This window comes from Chelonia mydas, chromosome 2 (assembly GCF_015237465.2).
Source record: "Chelonia mydas isolate rCheMyd1 chromosome 2, rCheMyd1.pri.v2, whole genome shotgun sequence".
Classification (NCBI taxonomy): domain Eukaryota; kingdom Metazoa; phylum Chordata; order Testudines; family Cheloniidae; genus Chelonia; species Chelonia mydas.
The window spans coordinates 26,554,985-26,573,076 of NC_057850.1; the positions used below are offsets into that span (position 1 = coordinate 26,554,985).

At 39.4% G+C, this 18,092-nt stretch overlaps 1 protein-coding gene across 2 annotated transcripts in view; it reads left to right on the forward strand.

Annotated features, from left to right (window-relative positions):
- Nucleotides 1-17,419, forward strand: part of EIF3H (eukaryotic translation initiation factor 3 subunit H) — a 121,916-nt gene extending 104,497 nt beyond the window's left edge. The window contains exons 5-8 of one of the 2 annotated variants that reach the window (XM_037892094.2): nucleotides 1,317-1,466; nucleotides 12,239-12,359; nucleotides 14,083-14,215; nucleotides 17,141-17,419. In XM_037892094.2, the coding sequence (XP_037748022.1) occupies nucleotides 1,317-1,466; nucleotides 12,239-12,359; nucleotides 14,083-14,215; nucleotides 17,141-17,238 (502 nt within the window). In that variant the 3' untranslated portion in view covers nucleotides 17,239-17,419. The remainder of the gene's footprint in view (nucleotides 1-1,316; nucleotides 1,467-12,238; nucleotides 12,360-14,082; nucleotides 14,216-17,140) is intronic. The other variant, XM_043539161.1, reaches the window with a different exon arrangement.
- Nucleotides 17,420-18,092: the final 673 nt, after the last annotated feature.

Below are 18,092 nucleotides of genomic sequence, written 5' to 3' on the forward strand. Positions count from 1 at the left end.
GGCAGAAATACACAAAGAGATAGAAAAAGGGAACAGATCAATCTCTTAAGGCCTTGTCTACATGGGGGAAATTGACCAGCATAGGGATTCTGGAACAACTATTTGCTATAGCTATTCCTTGGGCACTGTCTTCTGGAATAAAATTACTTTTATTTCAGAATATTTGCTGTGCTTCCAAAGCAGACCTGTCAGTCTAGGGTGCCTAGCACAATGAGGCCTGTTAGCACTATCACATTGTCAATAATAATAAACGATCTCTTGGCCAAAAATAGAGACCTCTAAAAATACAGCTGTTCTTGAGACTGGCTAATCAAATAACAAGTTTTACTATTTTTGTGGCGAGAAAATGTTTTGTGAATTGTGTTGTTTGATTGATTGGTTACAACAATGTTGCTTGTTTTACCCTGCCATTGAGTAACCACTTATAATGGAAGCAGCTGCTAGCATGACATCTTTCCCCCTAATCATCTCAGTGCTCAGCATCAAAAAATAAACCCACGCAAAGCTTTCATTCAGAAAACCTGAACCATTTCATTGCTCAGTGTCTAAAGATAACATTTCCACTAGTTTGCTGCTTAGTCTAAAAAATGGAAGTGAATGTTTTAGTTTTCAGCCTCAGTACACATAATACATGTGCCCCCAAACTTGTGTATTGTACCTTTATTTGTTGATCTGATGAAAGGTATCCGTGTCTATTTTGTCTGTTTAAAAATTAAAAGTAAGGGGTAATAAATGTAAGGTAAAATGTTGTTATAAAAATAAGAAAATTCTATTCTGTTGTTCTGACTAGAATTTAAATATATTTCATCATCCTCTTTTTAATTGTGTAAATCATTTAAAGTTATATGTTCACTTACTCGAGACTGCAGCTTTCCATACAAACATTAGTGTGTTTCATTGTAACATAGTGGTTGTGAACTTAGAACTTATTCCAGAGCTGTGTGGTGACTAGTCACTTCCAATTAAGGAAAACTGATGGTAAGGAAAACAGTAAAATATTCTGGTGGGGCAGAGTTAACCTTGCCATTGTAGTCTTTTGCTGGAGGTTTATTCTTGTAAATAACACATTAGCAATTAAAGTATCTGCTTTACTTTTGAGGGCTTTTTCACTTGGGTAGTTTTTACAAGGTTTTATAAATGTAAAGTTTTTCCATGCAAATGCCTCGTACCAAAGAGGCTTGAGTGTTGCTTGGCAGTGGAGGTCTGGAAATCTAGGGCTCTACGGAATCACCAATTGGCTGTTGCTAGAACAAGAATAGAGACCCCAAGGAGCAAAATTGCAGGTTGTATAAAAACTATTTAAACTTGCTTCACAGATTGAAAAAAGCAAATGTTTCATTTGAGCACATGTTTGAAGAGGTGCCCATTATAATTAAGAATTCGTACCTGATCAATGTTATGCTTTGGGAGCTGGAAAAGAAATCGGCAGTAGCAGATAAACACGAATTGCTCAGTCTGGCTGGAAGGTAAGTACTTGTTAAAATAATGGTCGTATCTTTATTCATGTTCCCAAGCTACACTTTAACACCATGGTGAAATCCCAGCCTTGTTGCAATCAGTGGGAGTTTTGCCATTGACTTTAATGGAGCCAAGATGTCATCCCTCCTGTCCTGCTTTGAGGGAAGCAAAAACTACATGGTAAAAACAGAGTGTTTAAATTCAGAGAATACATAATTTACATACTCAACGTGTACCCAGTAATCTTTATAGTTAGTGTGTGTTTCTTCACTTTAAAGAAATCATTTTGTAGATCCAGCTAATGCTCAGCACCTACAAAAATTGCCAAACAGATCTCAAAATAGAACAATATCTTTAGTTCGATTGTTTTTGTCAAATATAATATATGAATGATTTTATTAAAAAATAAATCACATCTGTTCTCCTGAGCCAATAATACGCAGTTAAAAATGATCAACCCTCCTAAACAAGAATATAGTACTTGAAAAGAGATTTCAATGATGATTGACTTTACTAAGCCTGGTGTGTTGATGGTATCCATTTTGCTAAAAAGTAACATTAGGTTTGCTGAGAGTTTGAGAGCCCAGTGTCGGGTTGTCTCCTCTTACATGGCATCTCCATTACTGAAAGTTTGCAACCATGGCAGCCCATTCCATATGATCCTCTGCTAATCTCTTTGTGAATGAATAGTCCTTTTCATCCACCCAGGTTACCATATTGTCCATCCATGATCTTTTTCTGCTTCGTCGTCTTCTGCCATCAACTTTCCATTCCAGTGTCTGTAAATATGCATTGCCTGCTGAACCTCTAATGTGCCCTGCAAATTGAATCTTTCTTTCAGAAGGTCTCTAATGAGTGTTTACTGAGTTCCCGTACTCTCCAACACTTTTTTTGTTGGTTACACAATCTGTTCATATTTTTTCTGAATTCTTTTATAACCCCATAATTCAAAGAATTGCCGTTTCTTTATTATCTATTTGTTTGAATGTCTGTGTTTCACACCTGTAAGTCGGTTTTTCAGAGTTGGAATTTAGTTTTCAGATTTATGTTCCTTCTCATCAGATGTTTAATCTTCCAGAATATCTTTTGTTCTGCTATTCAGGTGCTTATTTCAATGTCCAGTCTTCTATTTTCTGTAATGATGCTTCCTAAGTAGCAATAATGTCTTTCTCACTATACAACTGTGTCATTTACTGAAACCTTGCCTGTTTTCCTGTGATCCTTGCAAACCACCGTAGTTTGTGTCTCGTCCACATTCTATTCTAGACCATCTTCTTTGCTGTATTCGTATATAATCTCCACTAACTTTCTCAGACCTTCTTCTGAATCATCCAACAGCTTTGTCATCTTCATAGTGAGTGTTAGTCATTCATTTTCCATTTCTCTTAATACCTTCTTGTGTTTTTTTGATTAATTTCATTAGTCACTATAAATGTTGAATAAAGTCTGTGACCTTATACAACTTCACTTCTCTCTTGATCTCTCTTAGGTTTTCGTTTTCATCTTCCATTATAATTGCCTTCTGATTCCAGTATTATTATTTAAAAAGTCTTAAAATTCTGATTTTATTTGGTTTAAAATTTAAAAATGAATGTGTAAGTTCTTATAATAAAGTCTCTATGGCTTTTTAACAGAGTATACAATAGAGTCTAAAAAATAATTTTTTTTATTTTAGTAATTTTTGTTGTAGATTAGAAATGAGAACGATTTCTAGCATTTAGCTGTCGTAAATATTATTTTTTGGCAAAATACCCCTGGACAATAGTATAAGAAATGTTGATTATAATTTTATCACAGGTTTCAATTACTGGGCTGATGAAGAAGATGAATTATTTTGTGGTGCAGAAGATGGGATGTATCGACTATTGTGTAATGGTTTCAATATGTAATCCTTCTTTTTTTGAAGAGACCAGCGTGACAGAATTGCATTCCATCACAATGAGATGCCAGAATTCTCACTCCTTGGTCTAGGCTTCTCAGTACCAAATTGGCTCCAAGTTCTTAAAGGTTTCTTTTGGCATATAAGGGCAGTGTGCGAACCAGACCCAGTATTAGTTGTTTAGTTGCCGATCTGAGCTGAAGCAGTGCCTCTGGAACCTTCCAGTGAGTTCCCTCTTGACCATGATCAGCAAAGGCCTGTAGGAGCTGTGCCTCTGCCTGTCATGGCACTCATTTTTCCAATTTCATTCAAGGTTGCCCTGACACAGGCCATCCTCTCACTCTCTGGTGGGAGTAATTGGCACTCTCAGCACATTTGGAATGGAGGGATTTTTTGAGAGATACTTTCAGCCCAGGGTAGATGCCATTGCCTAGATAATTTGTGGGAGGGTCAAGCTGAAGGTAAAGGGGATGAAGAGTTGTTTGGATTTGGAGGAGCTGGAAAACTACTTTTCAGATAAGATACGTTCACTGCAGCGGAACGAGATTATGACTTCTCATGGGAGGATCTAACATTTCTCCAGAAACTGTCCAAGCAGCAGGTTTTGTGTTGAAACATGTCCAGGAATCTACAGGTGGCATGATAGATACCTGAGCCAAGTAACCTCATCCAATAAGGTTGCCATTCCTTTGCAACCTATTTTCAACCAGTTGGTGGAGGTTACAATAGATGCTTTACACAGCTGCCTGTGCCTCAATCTGTATAAATGAAATATGTACTCCTTGAGGGTCATACTTAGCCGGTCTTCTGTAATGGCGATGTTGTGGTTTCTGTTCTGGGCAGGAAAAGCTTGAGGATTTGCCTTTACACCAGAGAGAATTTCTTTGGGGAGCTGGCAGAGGCCTCATTGCATTCAGAAAATCAAGGTATACATGAATTATCTTCACCAGGTGCCTGCCCATAATGCCCCTTCCACAAGAGCCAAAAGGAAAAATCATGACTTCATAAACCAGCATTGACTTTGTATTCAGGCTGTCAGAACCTTCTCTTGGCCCCAAGTAGCCCTTGGTCATCTCTGACATGAGTCCTGAGTCTTGTTTAGAGGGACTACAAGCACAGGTTTCAGAAAACCCTCAGACTGTACACATACAAACCCCATCCCAGCAAAGAATGGTGTTGGATTTCTTATCAGGAAAAGATACTCCAGGAAATCTAGCTCCTCTTGGCAAAGAGACTTTTCAAGCCTCTAACACCATGAAGAGAACTACTTGATATTCAGAAAGATAAGAGAGCTCTGACCCATTCTAGATATCAGTGACCTATATCAGTATTACTGATAGATTCATATATAAGGCCAGAAGGGCCCACTGTGACCATCTAATCTGACTTCTTGTATGTTGGATAAAGGAAAGATTTACTATGGGAGACATGTTTCTAGAGGAAGGCTACTGACTATGTGCTCTGGTACTTTTGGACATTAACATGCACATAGGGATATTTCCAATGCCTATAAGAAATATCTTGTGTTCGTCATGGGCAAATAGCACTTCCAATTTCATGTGTTGTTTTTTGGTTTGGCATTGACTGTGTCTCTTTGTGAAATGCTTGGCAGTAGTCATGGCCTTCCAAGCACCTTCCATCCAAACTGTAGTGATGGCAGGGTCTAGCTTGGGATCAAGAGCCTCTGCCAAGAGATTTCACACTCAAGGAACTTGGTCTTTCCTCGTAAAACCTTCCCTCGCATATTTGTGTTCTGGAGGAGTGTGGTTCTGAAAACATTAAGGATCATAAGAGGCATATTTCCAAAGGTGACCCAAATTGTAACAGACAATCAGGCCACCATATTTGGTATAAACACACAGGGATGTGCTAGGCATTACCTCCAATGTCAGGATGCCTTGCAGCTGTAGGGGTTGGGGGTGTGTCCCACAATATGCTTCTGGTTTCCGTGTACTTAGTAGGGTAAAAACACAGTTGGACACACAATCAGTCTGTGACTGATATTCACAAATAGTGTCTATTGGGTAAGTGGTGGATCAGATCTTCCTTATAGAATCACAGAAATATAGGACTGGAAGGGACCTCAGTAGGTCATCTAGTCCAATCCCCTGCCCTGAGATAGTCCTAAGTATTATCTAGACCTTTCCTGGCAGGTGTTTGTCCAACCTGTTCTTAAAAACCCCCAATGATGGAGAGTCCAGAACCTCCCTATGTAATTTGTTCCAGTCCATAACTACCCTGACAGTTAGGAAGTTATTCCTAATGTACAACCTAAATCTCCCTTGCTGCAATTACTTCCCATTACTTCTTGTCCTGTCCTCAGTGGTTCAGGAGAACAATTTATCACTCTCCTCTTTATAACCACCTTTTACATAGTTGAAGACTGTTTGTTTATCATGTCCCCCCTCAATAATGGGCAGCAGGTGAACCCCTGTTTTGGGGAGGCTAGCCTGCCAGCCCCACCCCTTATGCCCGAGGCCCCACATGCCGGAGCCCCGCCCCACCCCCTTTAACAGGAGGAGCCCTGAAGGCCTTCCCTCCACCCCCGCACCCTGACCGGAGGAGCCCCGGCCTGTCCACCGGAGTCACACTGGGCCAAGCTGATGGCCTGGCCCCAGCACTGGGCCGAAACCCCACCCCCCTTCACATGCGTAGGGCCAAGCCACCGGCCTCTCCGAGCACCGGGTTGCTGGTCCAGGCTGAGCCAAGAATCCGGCTGAACTGCTGGCCACTCAAGCACCAACACTGGGCTGAGCTGGCCCCCCCACCCCTGAAGGCCTCCCTGGCTGAGCCGGGCCAGCGCCAGGCCGAGCCACTGGCCCCTGAAATCCTCCCTCCTCTCCTGCCCTGGCCAAGCCGGGCAGGCTCCAGTGCCAGGCCAACCACCAGTCCCTCGTGCCCCTGAAGGCCTCAGTTGCCGAGACGCCCTAGAGGCTTTTAGAGGCTTTTGCTGTTACCTGCCGAATATTTTTGTCATCTGTAATGACTTTAGTTTGAGGCAGAAAACACATGACAATGGCAGGCAGGCATTTGGCATGATTGTGTCTCACTATGTGCCTGTTAGGATTACTTACTGGCTCGCTGTAACTCCTGTTCCTGACAAATGCAAAACACATTGACATCCTTTATAAAAAATATATATATATCTTCTTCTCATTTTATATGTATATCTAAAAGCCATCCGTGTTCACGTTGCTGCCATTATGGTATTAACCTTAAAGTTGCTGCCTGTTACAGCTTTACTCACTTTTTGAGGGATCCCTCAAGCTTGCTTACTCTTCTGGATTGATGATCTTGGTAGTTGGCATCTTCAGATCAGGAAAACTTGCTTACTTGTCATTCTGCGTCTTTGGAGACCTTATTTCATCAGGATTATCTCTTGCTCATCCACCCACCGTCTCTGAGTTCGGAGGTATATCTTTTTGAGGTGGTTTTGACTTCACATCTTGATACCTCCTTTACTTTTGAGGCACATATTGACTGGATTATTTCTTGAAAGCTTTGCCTGGCATGAAATATGAACCGGCTAGAACATTATAGGAGCAGCAGTTAAGCTCAGGATGGCACACAACAGCAAGTAGGGGGATTTGGCTCGCACTCTGTCAATCTCCTGATATCCTAAGAGCCAGAATGCCTTAAAGAGTGTGGGGAGACAAGGTGGGTGAGGTAATATCTTTTATTGGACCAACTTCTGTTGGTGAGAGACACAAGCATGGGGAGTTCTTCCAGGCTTGTGATAGAGGGCTGAGACTCGGGGTTAAAATCCTGTCAGTGGTATTTCACATCTTGAGAGAAATAATTACAAGCAGTTTTCCCTTTCTTCTTACCATCTCTTGTACAGTCTCTTGATGACCAAGTATAAATTCAAAAAGCCATTTTGAGGTCTAAACTCACAATGGATCATTTTTTTTCAGTTTGTCTTAAACTAATTTTTTCATAATGCACTGAATACTTACTGTAGTAACATCTACTTGGCAGACATATTTTTCAAGTATCAGCCTCAATATTTTTGTATAAATGACATGAGTTACTTGGTTCTCAAAAACAATATTAGCCTTTCCATGTGGTATTTCTCATTAATAGATCTCAGTGTGCTGTATAGATCAAGGTAATTATGATAATCCCCATTTTACAGATGGGGAAACTAAGGCAGAGAGTGCGTAAGTTTATTGTTGAGAGGCACAGAACTGAGAATATACAACTCAAGTCTCCTGACTCCTAGTCCTATGCCCTTTTTAAAGGCTGTTCCCCCATCGGCGTGTAAAAGTGCTCTCTCAGCACCTCAAACCCCTAAATCAAAGTAACAGGGTTTTCTATCACCATCTTGGTCACACAGAGCTATCCCACCACAGGAAGAGGAGAATGTTGTGGCAGAAGGGGACATAGTTTCTTACTGGGAGAAGGAGGAAGAGTGGCTGCAGAGAGACTGGTTGGCCCTTCCCAAACAGTGCAACTGCCACACAATTTTTCTTATACACACTCTTGCTACTCTGTCCCTGATCTTTATTTGAAGGGGAAAAAATGAACTGGCAAATCCATTCAGTGAGATATCATCTTTTATGTAGAGCTGAATGCAATGTATTGTTATAGCTCCTATGGAAGGGAATAGCATCTTCTAAATAAGTGTCTTTATTACTAAATTTTCTCTGCAGAGATTGAAACTGTGCAGAAGCCTAAATTTTTATGCAAAAGTGAACCTCTTCCACAGATGTCTTTCCTTAGATATGTCTCCTTTGCCTGGCATTTGGACCTGACAAATAAGTTTTAGGTGTTTAATAAACTCCCCTTTACCTGTATGGATTTACTGCACCATACCATCTGAGTGACAAGAGTCCATACGTTCTTTTGTTGTAGAGGGTGACTAAAACAATTTCACTAATTTTGTTTTACCAAGTGTTATGTTTGTATTTTATTAAATATGGATTCCTGTCAGGCTTTGTACAACAAGCTTTTATTTCATTTGTTTCATACACACACATCTATGAAGCAGGTCTATGTCCATTTACACTCTCTGAAATAGTTCCTGTTGGCCCTTTATTTTTTTAAAGGAGGTAGGAGCAAGAATTGGCATAAGATGTGTGAGAGAACTGGAAAAGTTGGTCCTGTAGTTGGAGCATACTTATCACTTCATGTCTCCGTTCACATCTGTTTAAGTTATCGGTTTTCAGTTTTTAGTTTCCCCGGCAGTGAAAGCAAACACCATATTACTACAACTTCTAACAATAACTCCCTGTTTCAGTATTCTGCTAAACTGAACTGGCCCCAGAGAGATTCACATAAAATCATTCTCTGTAACTAGCTATATTTCATGTGGACACTATCTGTAAAATAATTATGTATTTGTGATACCCACATGCCCTACAAGGCCATTAGTGTGCGTGTACACATAGGCACTTGCTTCTGATAATATCCAGTGCAAACGCTCTGGGTAATATAAACTCTGTAAAAAGCGGAAAATACACACACCCATGGTCATGGCAGTATTCCACAGTTCTAATATCATACAGTTAAAATGCTCAAAAAACAAGCCCCAAAACAAAAAACAAAGCAGGAAGTTCAAAAATAATTATAGGGACACCTTTCTTGCTACTGTGTAGTTGAAGCTTTTATCCCCTCTTCCCCCTCCTCCCGCCCCCCCCCCCCCCCCCCCCAAGAGATTTTAAAACTTGAGTAGAAATTAAATAGTGGGGTGAAACTAATAGATAAGGTTCTCAGCTGAATGAACAGGAGACTCTGCTTAGAGTGAATTGTCAAATAGCAGGCCCAATACTTAGAGACAATGATGAGCTCCCTTAGCTACTTTCTCAGCATATACCATGTTGTGCTTGGTGCACAAGCTGCTTTAAGCTGTAACTCTGTATTTCCTGGCTTTTGCAGGAGCAATTTTCACTTTTAAAGGCTACGTTTGTATGTGGGGAGGGGTGCGGGGGTAAACTATATACTGTTCCCTTAGATTTATGCCACTATCATATCTGCTGGTTGTTTCCAGTTGGAATACAGCACATAAAGAACCTTTAGACAGGTGAAGGGTATAGAGAGAATGCATTGTAAAAGATCGAGGGAAATAATCATATGGACAGTCTAGAGGAGTAGTGGTTATATGATTCTGATGTAGAAGTACACAAAACAGGGTGGCTAACTAAAAACTGCTGGTAATGTATTTCAGTAGAGAAAAGAAGAATTGAGTCTGTGTGACTAACTGGCCTGAAGCCAAGTATGGCTGAGCACTGCTCACTCTGAAGCCAGCAAGCCCTGCTTCCAATCAGTCAAAGAGGTAAAATACAGAGCAACTATATCGCTTCCCCCACACTCCTATTTGGTATGAATTCTGTTACCATAAATACCATACTAAAAGTTTTGTGAAAAAAATTAATTTGCTCAAGAACATAAGAATGACTATACTGGTCCATCTAGCTAGTATCTTGTCTCCAACAATGGCCAGTACCAGAGCTTCACGGGGAGTACAGAGAACATAGCAGTTTTGGAGAGATCTACCCCAGTCTTCCCCTTCTGGCTTCTGGCAGTCAGAGGTTCAGGGACACCCAGAGCATGGGGTTGCGTCCCTGACCATCTTGGCTAATAGCCATTGATGGACCTATCCTCCATGAACTTATCTAGTTCTTTGAATCCAGCTATACGTTTGGCCATCACAACATCCCATGGCAATGAGTTCTATAAGTTAATTTTGTGTTGTGTGAAAAAGTGCTTCCTCTTGTTGGTATTAAACGTGCTGCCTATTAATTTAATCCGGTGACCTCTGTTTTTTGTATTGTGGGAAAAGTTAAATATCACTTCTGTATTCACTTTTTCCACAACATTCATGATTTTAAAGACCTCTGTCATATCCCCCCTTAATCTGTCATATCACTCCTTTCCTCATCTGAACAGCCCTAATATTTTTAGTATCTCCTCATATGGAAGCCATTCCATACCCTTGATCACCTTCATTGCCCTTTTCTGAACCTTTCCAATTCTGCTTTTTGAGATGGGGTGAACAGAAGTGGACACGATATTAAATACATGGTGTGGATGCACCATGTATTTACATAGTGGTATTATATTTTCTACATTTTTTTATCCCTTTCCTAATAGTTCCTAACATTCTATTAGCCTTGTTGACCACTGCTGTACATTGAGTTGAACTTTTCAGAGAACTGTCCACAATGACTCCTCAGTCTTTCTTGAATAGTAACACCTAATTGAGAACTACACATAATATATGTGTAATTGAGCTTATTTTTTCCAGTGTGCATTACTTTGACCTGTCAAGGTTGAATTTCATCTATCACTTTGTTGCCCATGACCCAGTTTTGTGAGATCTGCCTGTAAATCTTTGTAGTCTGCTTTGGACTTAACTATCTTGAAATTATCCAGATCATTTGAGTATGTTGAACAGCACAGGTCCAAGTACATATCCTTGGGGGATCCTGCTGTTTACCTCTCTCCATTGTGAAAAACTGACCACTTATGCTTTGGTTTTTCTGTCTTTTTAGCTAGTTACTGATCCATGAGAGAATCTTCCCTGTTATCCCATGACTAATTAGTTTCCTTAAGAGTTGGTGAGAGACCTGTGTCTAGGCTTTCTGGAAATCCAAGTACTCTGTCAACTGGGTCATGCTTATCCACATGCTTGTTGACACCTTCAAAGAATTCTAATACATGGGTGAGGCATGATTTCCCTTTACAGAAGCCGTGTTGACTCTTCCCCCCCAATATGTTATATTCATCTATGCGTCTGATCATTCTGTTCTTTACCATAGTTTCTACCAGTTTGCCCAGCAATGAAGTTAGGCATACTGTCCTGTAATTGCCAGGATCACCTCTGGAGCCCTTTTTAAAAACTATTGTTACATTAGCTGCCTTCCAGTTATCTGGTACAGAGTTTTGTTTCAGCAATAGGTTTCAAATTACAGTTCTGCAATTTCATATTTGAGTTCCTTCTGAGCTCTTGGGTGAAAACCATCTTGTCCTGTAAAATACTGAACATAAATTGCTAAAAAAAAAAAAAAAAAAGTGGTAATAAAAATTGTTAAACAGACTGCATTTGTCTGGACAAGCTTGCCGATCATACAACGTAAATTGGACCCACCCAGCCTTGCTGCTTCCCTATGGCCTGCAGGATGGAATGTTGAGTTGGCCTGACTGGAAGCAACTCCGTCTGTCAATGACTAAAGGGCAAGTGATGTCTTCAGAACTTCCAAGTGTGGCTTGGTAGCCTAGTTAATTTTATGAAGCCTTGAAGAATATTTAACTGATCCATCAAGAGACCCAAGAAGATTGCATAGGGCTAACAGTGACTTTAAACTAAACATTTGGAACATAGCCCTTGTATTGGAACTGTTTAGGGGTGCACATCACAAATCCGTCACGCTGTTTTTGGATACATTTGGCCTGGATTGCAGGTGATTGAGGTTAGGAAATGGCTTTACGGAGCTAAGTGAGGGAGTCTTCCCACACCTTCTTTCTGGTTGCACACTCTACCTGACTGAAACCACTACTCCCCCTGAAGCTCCCTGTTAGCTGCTAAGTATAGATGTCCAGAAAGCTATGACCATGGATGCTTAGATATTATGATGATGGAAGGCAAATAAATACCTAGATAGATATGTGGTTATACTGGGCCTGGACTTTCACTAGCAGTAACTTCCTCTCTCCAGTTTTCTTTTTTTAAAGAAAAACATTGAAATACATTGGGTGGTAAGTGGCAGACATTCTAGTAGAATTGTCCTTAAACAATAAATGGTTTTCAATAAATGCATACCATGTTACTATGAAGTTATAGAAGGAAACTAACTAGCTGTACTATTGGGCAAGAACAGTGGTCAAGTGACTTTTGTAATGCATTTGAATTTCAAAATATTTTTATGGTTTTACCAGTAAGAAATTATGCTTGTATTTCAGTAATCACTTGGGGAAGAGCCTGCAATTGCTGATGGACAGAGTGGATGAAATGAGCCAGGATATAGTTAAATACAACACTTACCTGAGGAACACAAGCAAGCAGCAGCAGCAGAAACACCAGGTTGGTAGCTGAGAGAAGCTGAATCAAAGCTTGTTTCCCCACAAAATGAGGGTGAAGCATCGTATAAGGCTACATTTAATACCATTCAAACTACACATTAGAAGCTCACTGCATGTCAGCTGCTACATATAGAGGTTTGTTCAGAAAGCTAACTTTCTGTGCATTATTTGAAACACTTTGCCACAAACATCTGCCTACTTAGAATAGAGAGATGGTAACATCAGATGACACACTCTGTTTTCACTTTGTATTGCCAAGGTTATGTGAATAATGCAAAGAGGCATTTATTTGGAAAATCCAAGTGAAGTAGGTTCCAGGGTGTTGCACCTCATTTCTTTACTAACTTTAATTGCTTTAGTAGTGGATCATTGCAGTGTAGTTAGCAGTCTGTACTTCATTTATAAAACGGAGCAATTGTGATTAAGAGAAAGCAATTTTGATAAGAAACAAGAACCCAGCTGCAGAGAAGTGGATGGTGCAATGTAATGTAACTCCCTCACATGCAGATATATGAATGTTTAACCTTTTCTTTATTAATGTGGCCTGAAGACCACATTTGTCATTGCTGCTGAAAAATTGTTGATTGACAACATTTCGTACCTGGTAGCATACTGAAATGCATTCAGCTACCTCTGCGCTGATGTATCAAACTGATGATTAAGATATCATGTGTGACTTTTGGCCTTCATATTTAAATACATTTGCTATGAGTTTAAGTGAGCAAGATACAGATTAAAGTTTATGCCTTTACTATCTGCATATATCTAGCTAATCCCAGCATTCATTTTTATATGTATGGTACCACACAAAATACGTTAAATGGCTTCTAAAATATTTATATCTCTTTAAACATAAATGTAACATTTTGTAAAAACATAAATATTCAGCTAATGGCTGAAAAGTGGTCCTGCTTCGCTTAATTTAAAAATATTGTAAAAATAGAATTGAAAAGGGAAGAACTATAAGAACAAACTGTAAACACCTTCTTTAATAAACCAGACAAATTACTTTAATTCTTCCTTCTAGTGGCCCATACAGTAATGACTTCTAAGTGGCAACATACCCAAGCACTTGTAATGCATAAAAGAACTAATAAAGCTTGAGATGTACTGATGGACAATAACTTGTTTTAACCAACTCTGTATCGTTGATTTGTGGTTTTCACTCTTCAGCTGAAGAGAACGTTATTAAGGGGTCTTTTCCTCCTGTCATACAGCAACAACATTGTGTTGATTTAGGACTTAGGAATTTCTAAATTTGTGTGTATTTATTTTTATCTGCTTCAAAATTACTAAAGGTAATTGGCTTCTTGTACACTTAAATTCTAGCCACTCATTTGACTGATTGAGAAAATTGAGTCTTTTGCACCCTGCTGATCTTTCTATCAAATATACTGCTGACTTAGCTTCAGTAAAAATGGATTTTAACCTCCTTCCAGTACAGAATGTTACAGTACATCTTTCTGCTTACAAAAGTCCCAACTCAAAAGTAAAGTTAAACATATTTTTTAATAAAACCCCTATTGATATATAGGCATTCTGAGTGTAATTAATTTTGGTTTGTACTTTTGGGGGATTGGGCAGGTTTTATTAAATAAAATCCACATATGGGTGAAGTAACCCCTTTAATTCCTTTGTTGGCTGCACTTGAGAAGCTTCCCTTTAGTCAGCTATACTTGTGTTAAGAATCCTACCACAATCTTTGTTTGTTGCATTGTTTCCAGTACCAGCAGAGACGTCAGCAAGAAAACTTACAGCGGCAGAGTCGAGGAGAGCCTCCGCTTCCTGAAGAGGACATGAGCAAACTGTTCAAACCTCCACAGCCCCCTGCCAGAATGGATTCACTGCTTATTGCAGGTAATGGTTCTGGAGATCTTTCTCACTTCATAGCCACAGGAAAATACAGTTGTTACCCTTTAATATCCTGAAAAATATCCTCTCTCAGATCTTGGGAGACAGACCAGTCCTCGCTTATAGACGGCCCCCCAACCGGAAGCAAATACTTACTAGCAACCACACAACACAAACACTAACCCAGGAACCTATCCTTGCAACAAAGCCCAGTGCCAACTCTGTCCACATATCTATTCAGGGGACACCATCATAGGGCCTAATCACATCAGCCACAATATCAGAGGCTCGTTCACCTGCACATCTACCAATGTGATATGTGCCATCATGTGCCAGCAATGCCCCTCTGCCTTGTACATTGGCCAAACCGGACAGTCTCTACGCAAAAGAATAAATGGACACAAATCTGACATGAGGAATCATAACATTCAAAAACCGGTAGGAGAACACTTCAACCTCTCTGGCCACTCAGTAAAAGATCTAAGGGTGGCAATTTTGCAACAGAAAAGCTTCAAAAACAGACTCCAATGAGAAACTGCTGAGTTTGAATTAATATGCAAACTAGATACCATTAACTTGGGTTTGAATAGAGATTGGGTGGTGGCTGGGTCATTACACATATTGAATCTATTTCCTTAAGTTAAGTATCCTCACACCTTCTTGTCAACTGGCTAAATGGGTCATCTTGATTATCACTACAAAAGTTTTTTTCTCCTGCTGATAATAGATAATATATATATATATATATTACTATATGTTCCATTCTGTGCATCCGATGAAGTGGGCTGTAGCTCACGAAAGCTTATGCTCTAATAAATTTGTTAGTCTCTAAGGTGCCACAAGTCCTCCTGTTCATTTTTGCGGATACAGACTAACACGACTGCTACTCGGAAACCTTTAATATCCTGCTTTTACTTTACATATGATGTCATGTGATATCTCCATGTTTGCTCTGTTTCCCTTTGCTTAGTCTCTCTAGGGAAATACCTAAGGAATATAACAAATGCTGATGAAAAATTGTGTAGCCTAAGTTTAAAGGTAACCACAGTATTAAACTGAAATAGAGATCTAAAGCTAGTTTGTAGGGGAGAGCTTTAAATTTTTGTGGATGTGGGGATCGTGCACTTTCATCTCCTCTTCAGATCAAGTTCTCTCACAGCTGGGAGAATTAAATCTGGCCAGTGGAGCTCTAGGTGAAGAACAGTTTCATTTTCTCTCCCAGTGAAAGAAGTGGTGAGTGGAAACAGAGCATGGGCTTCTCCTACATGTTCAGCCTCTCCTCTTGTGCAGCCACTGATTGCCACACCTGACTCCAGCTCGTCTCCCATTTCCTGTGCTTGGTAGGACGTACAAGACAGATACCAGAGATGCAGCCAGGAGCAGAAACATAGAACCCAAGCGCCCCCCCCCCGCACCCCCACCCCCAAAGAATCCTAGGATGGGAGACATGACAAGAAAGAGAATTGCTTAATATTAGGATGAGGATTATATTTGAGTTTCTTCTGCTTGTTGAGCCAGTTGACTGTTGCCACTAATTGGATAACATTCACTTGAAAGGCACTCAGATATATTAGCTCCCTAATATTTTGAATTCTCATGCCGTTTGAAGTAATTTGGAAGATTTTTACACACACCATATACAGAGAGTGAGAGAGAGAATTAAAATAAAGCCCTGTGTAGTCTGGTGCAGTGGAAGGAATGAGCAACTAACCAATCACACAAATACAAAATTAAAAGAATTGGCCCTTAGCCTTGTTGCTTGAAACAATTCAAATGAGGGAGAAAACAAGCTTCGGTGAGTCACTTTTATAGTATAGCTTTAAAACAATAAGTATCCTGGTTTATTAATCCTTCTGAGGTCTCAGAATTCTGAGTGTTGTCTTGGTACAATTTGTCTTGGATAATGAATCTTAGCAGCACAATGCTACTTGAAAAATACACGCTAACGTTTTACGCAATGTAATAGAGAAAGTGAGTGTGCTTGCTTTTATGATGGTGGGTTATGGCTCAGTCTTCTACAAGAAGGGAAAGTGAAAACAATTATAGTCCAAAGCAAAAATAGCCTTCAGCCAAAACACTTTCTCCATTTGTTCTCTTTAGCATAGTTGGGGAAGAACTGAAAGCATCCACTTCTTCAATTCATATGGAGTTAAGTTTGGAGATAAAGAATAAAACGTAACTGTTTTGTGTCTGAGTCGTTTAAAAACTTTTAAATAGAGCATTAAATTGAAAGTTTATTGGTCTGCTAAACAGTCTTAATTTTGATTAAACTGGCTTTGGTTTGCTATTCCTGACAAACAGGATAAATAACTTGTAGAAGCACTTGTATAAAAATGGTTTTATGGAGATGTTTGATCTGTATAGCACTGACAAGTCTTCATAGCCTAAGGATTTTTGAAATTGCTAATAAAGTGAAATATTTGGTGAAAACATGGCCAACTAAACATCAGATGGGAGAGTTTTCAAACTAATAGTGGAACACATATGATGATTCTTTTTTAACTGGGACAGCAAATGAGTAAGAATTAAACTGAAATTTAGCCTTGCGGTGTTTTTAGGGCTTCTAAATTCAAACAGTTAATTGATGTGGTTAAGCATCCCACACAGCACCATGAATTGTTTATCCTTTATATCGTTCAGCTGCCTTTTCAGAAGTTGCATGTGATGCAACTTTTTTGGAATTAAAATTGGATTCTGCGTACAGGAGTGATAATTCATTTTAATGCGTACTAACTTATCCATTCTGCTTATTTATTTCCTGTTCTTCCAAACTCTATTTGCGTATTTAAAGACTCCTTCAAATCTCTAAGCATAGGAGCAGTCAAATTGTGCAGGATGCTGTTCTACCTTATAGAAATGGTATGTTTCAATAACAAATGCTGTTTGAATTTTAAATTATAATCAGAGTTTTTTGTTTTTTCCTGTTGACAGGTCAAATTAATAACTATTGCCAGAATATCAAGGAGTTTACTGCACAGAACCTGGGCAAACTCTTCATGGCGCAGGCTCTTCAAGAGTACAATAACTAAAGAGAAAAATCTGGTATTTGATATAATCTCCAACAAAAGGAGATGGCCTGACTCTCAGTTTATACTTCTGACAACACTTTTAAAACCATTGTTTGTGTACTGGAAAAATATTTTGTGAAACCAAGGCACACCGGTTTGCCTAGAATTCTCGTCTAAAGAAAAATAAAAGCAAATTTTAACACTTTTGTTTGGCATTTCCTTATTTGTTGGCCAGATTAGACTGGAATTTTCCATGGTGTTCCCTCAAGGTTTTCTTAACACTCAGTGTTAATTAACTCATGTTGCATGTCCTACTACATTCATTTGTACCAAACAATAATACATGTATTTAACTTGGAAACTAGGAATAAAAAAATACCTCATATGAGCAACATGGCTGAGTTAACTTTGCAAGAGAAATCTTAGCCTTTTGAGTTTCCTGATTTGAGTGCTTGAGTTTACAATCATAATGTTGCATTGGTAATAGTTTCTTTGCATTTACCTTCTCTGGACTTTCTAGTACCACATTTAGCTTGCATAGCACAAAAATGTCATAGGCTTCACCAGCAGAATATACAAATATCTTGTAATGCATCATAGTTAAACCTCAATTATCTGAACCCTGATTAATCCAAATTGTTACACAGAGGTCTGATGCACTCCCTGCAGTTTGGCTGGATTTAAACTGTGCAGAAAAAGAACCATAGAGGATTTCAGTTCTGTGGAGTTTGTCATACATGTTGATGGATTTGGAGCTGGTTGGTAATCATTCAAAAATGCTGCATGTTGACCTGGTTATTGGGATGTTTGCATTATGACTGTGTTGTTTTAGTTTAATATAGGGCTGTCTAGAAAGACAAGCAGGAAAGGAAGAA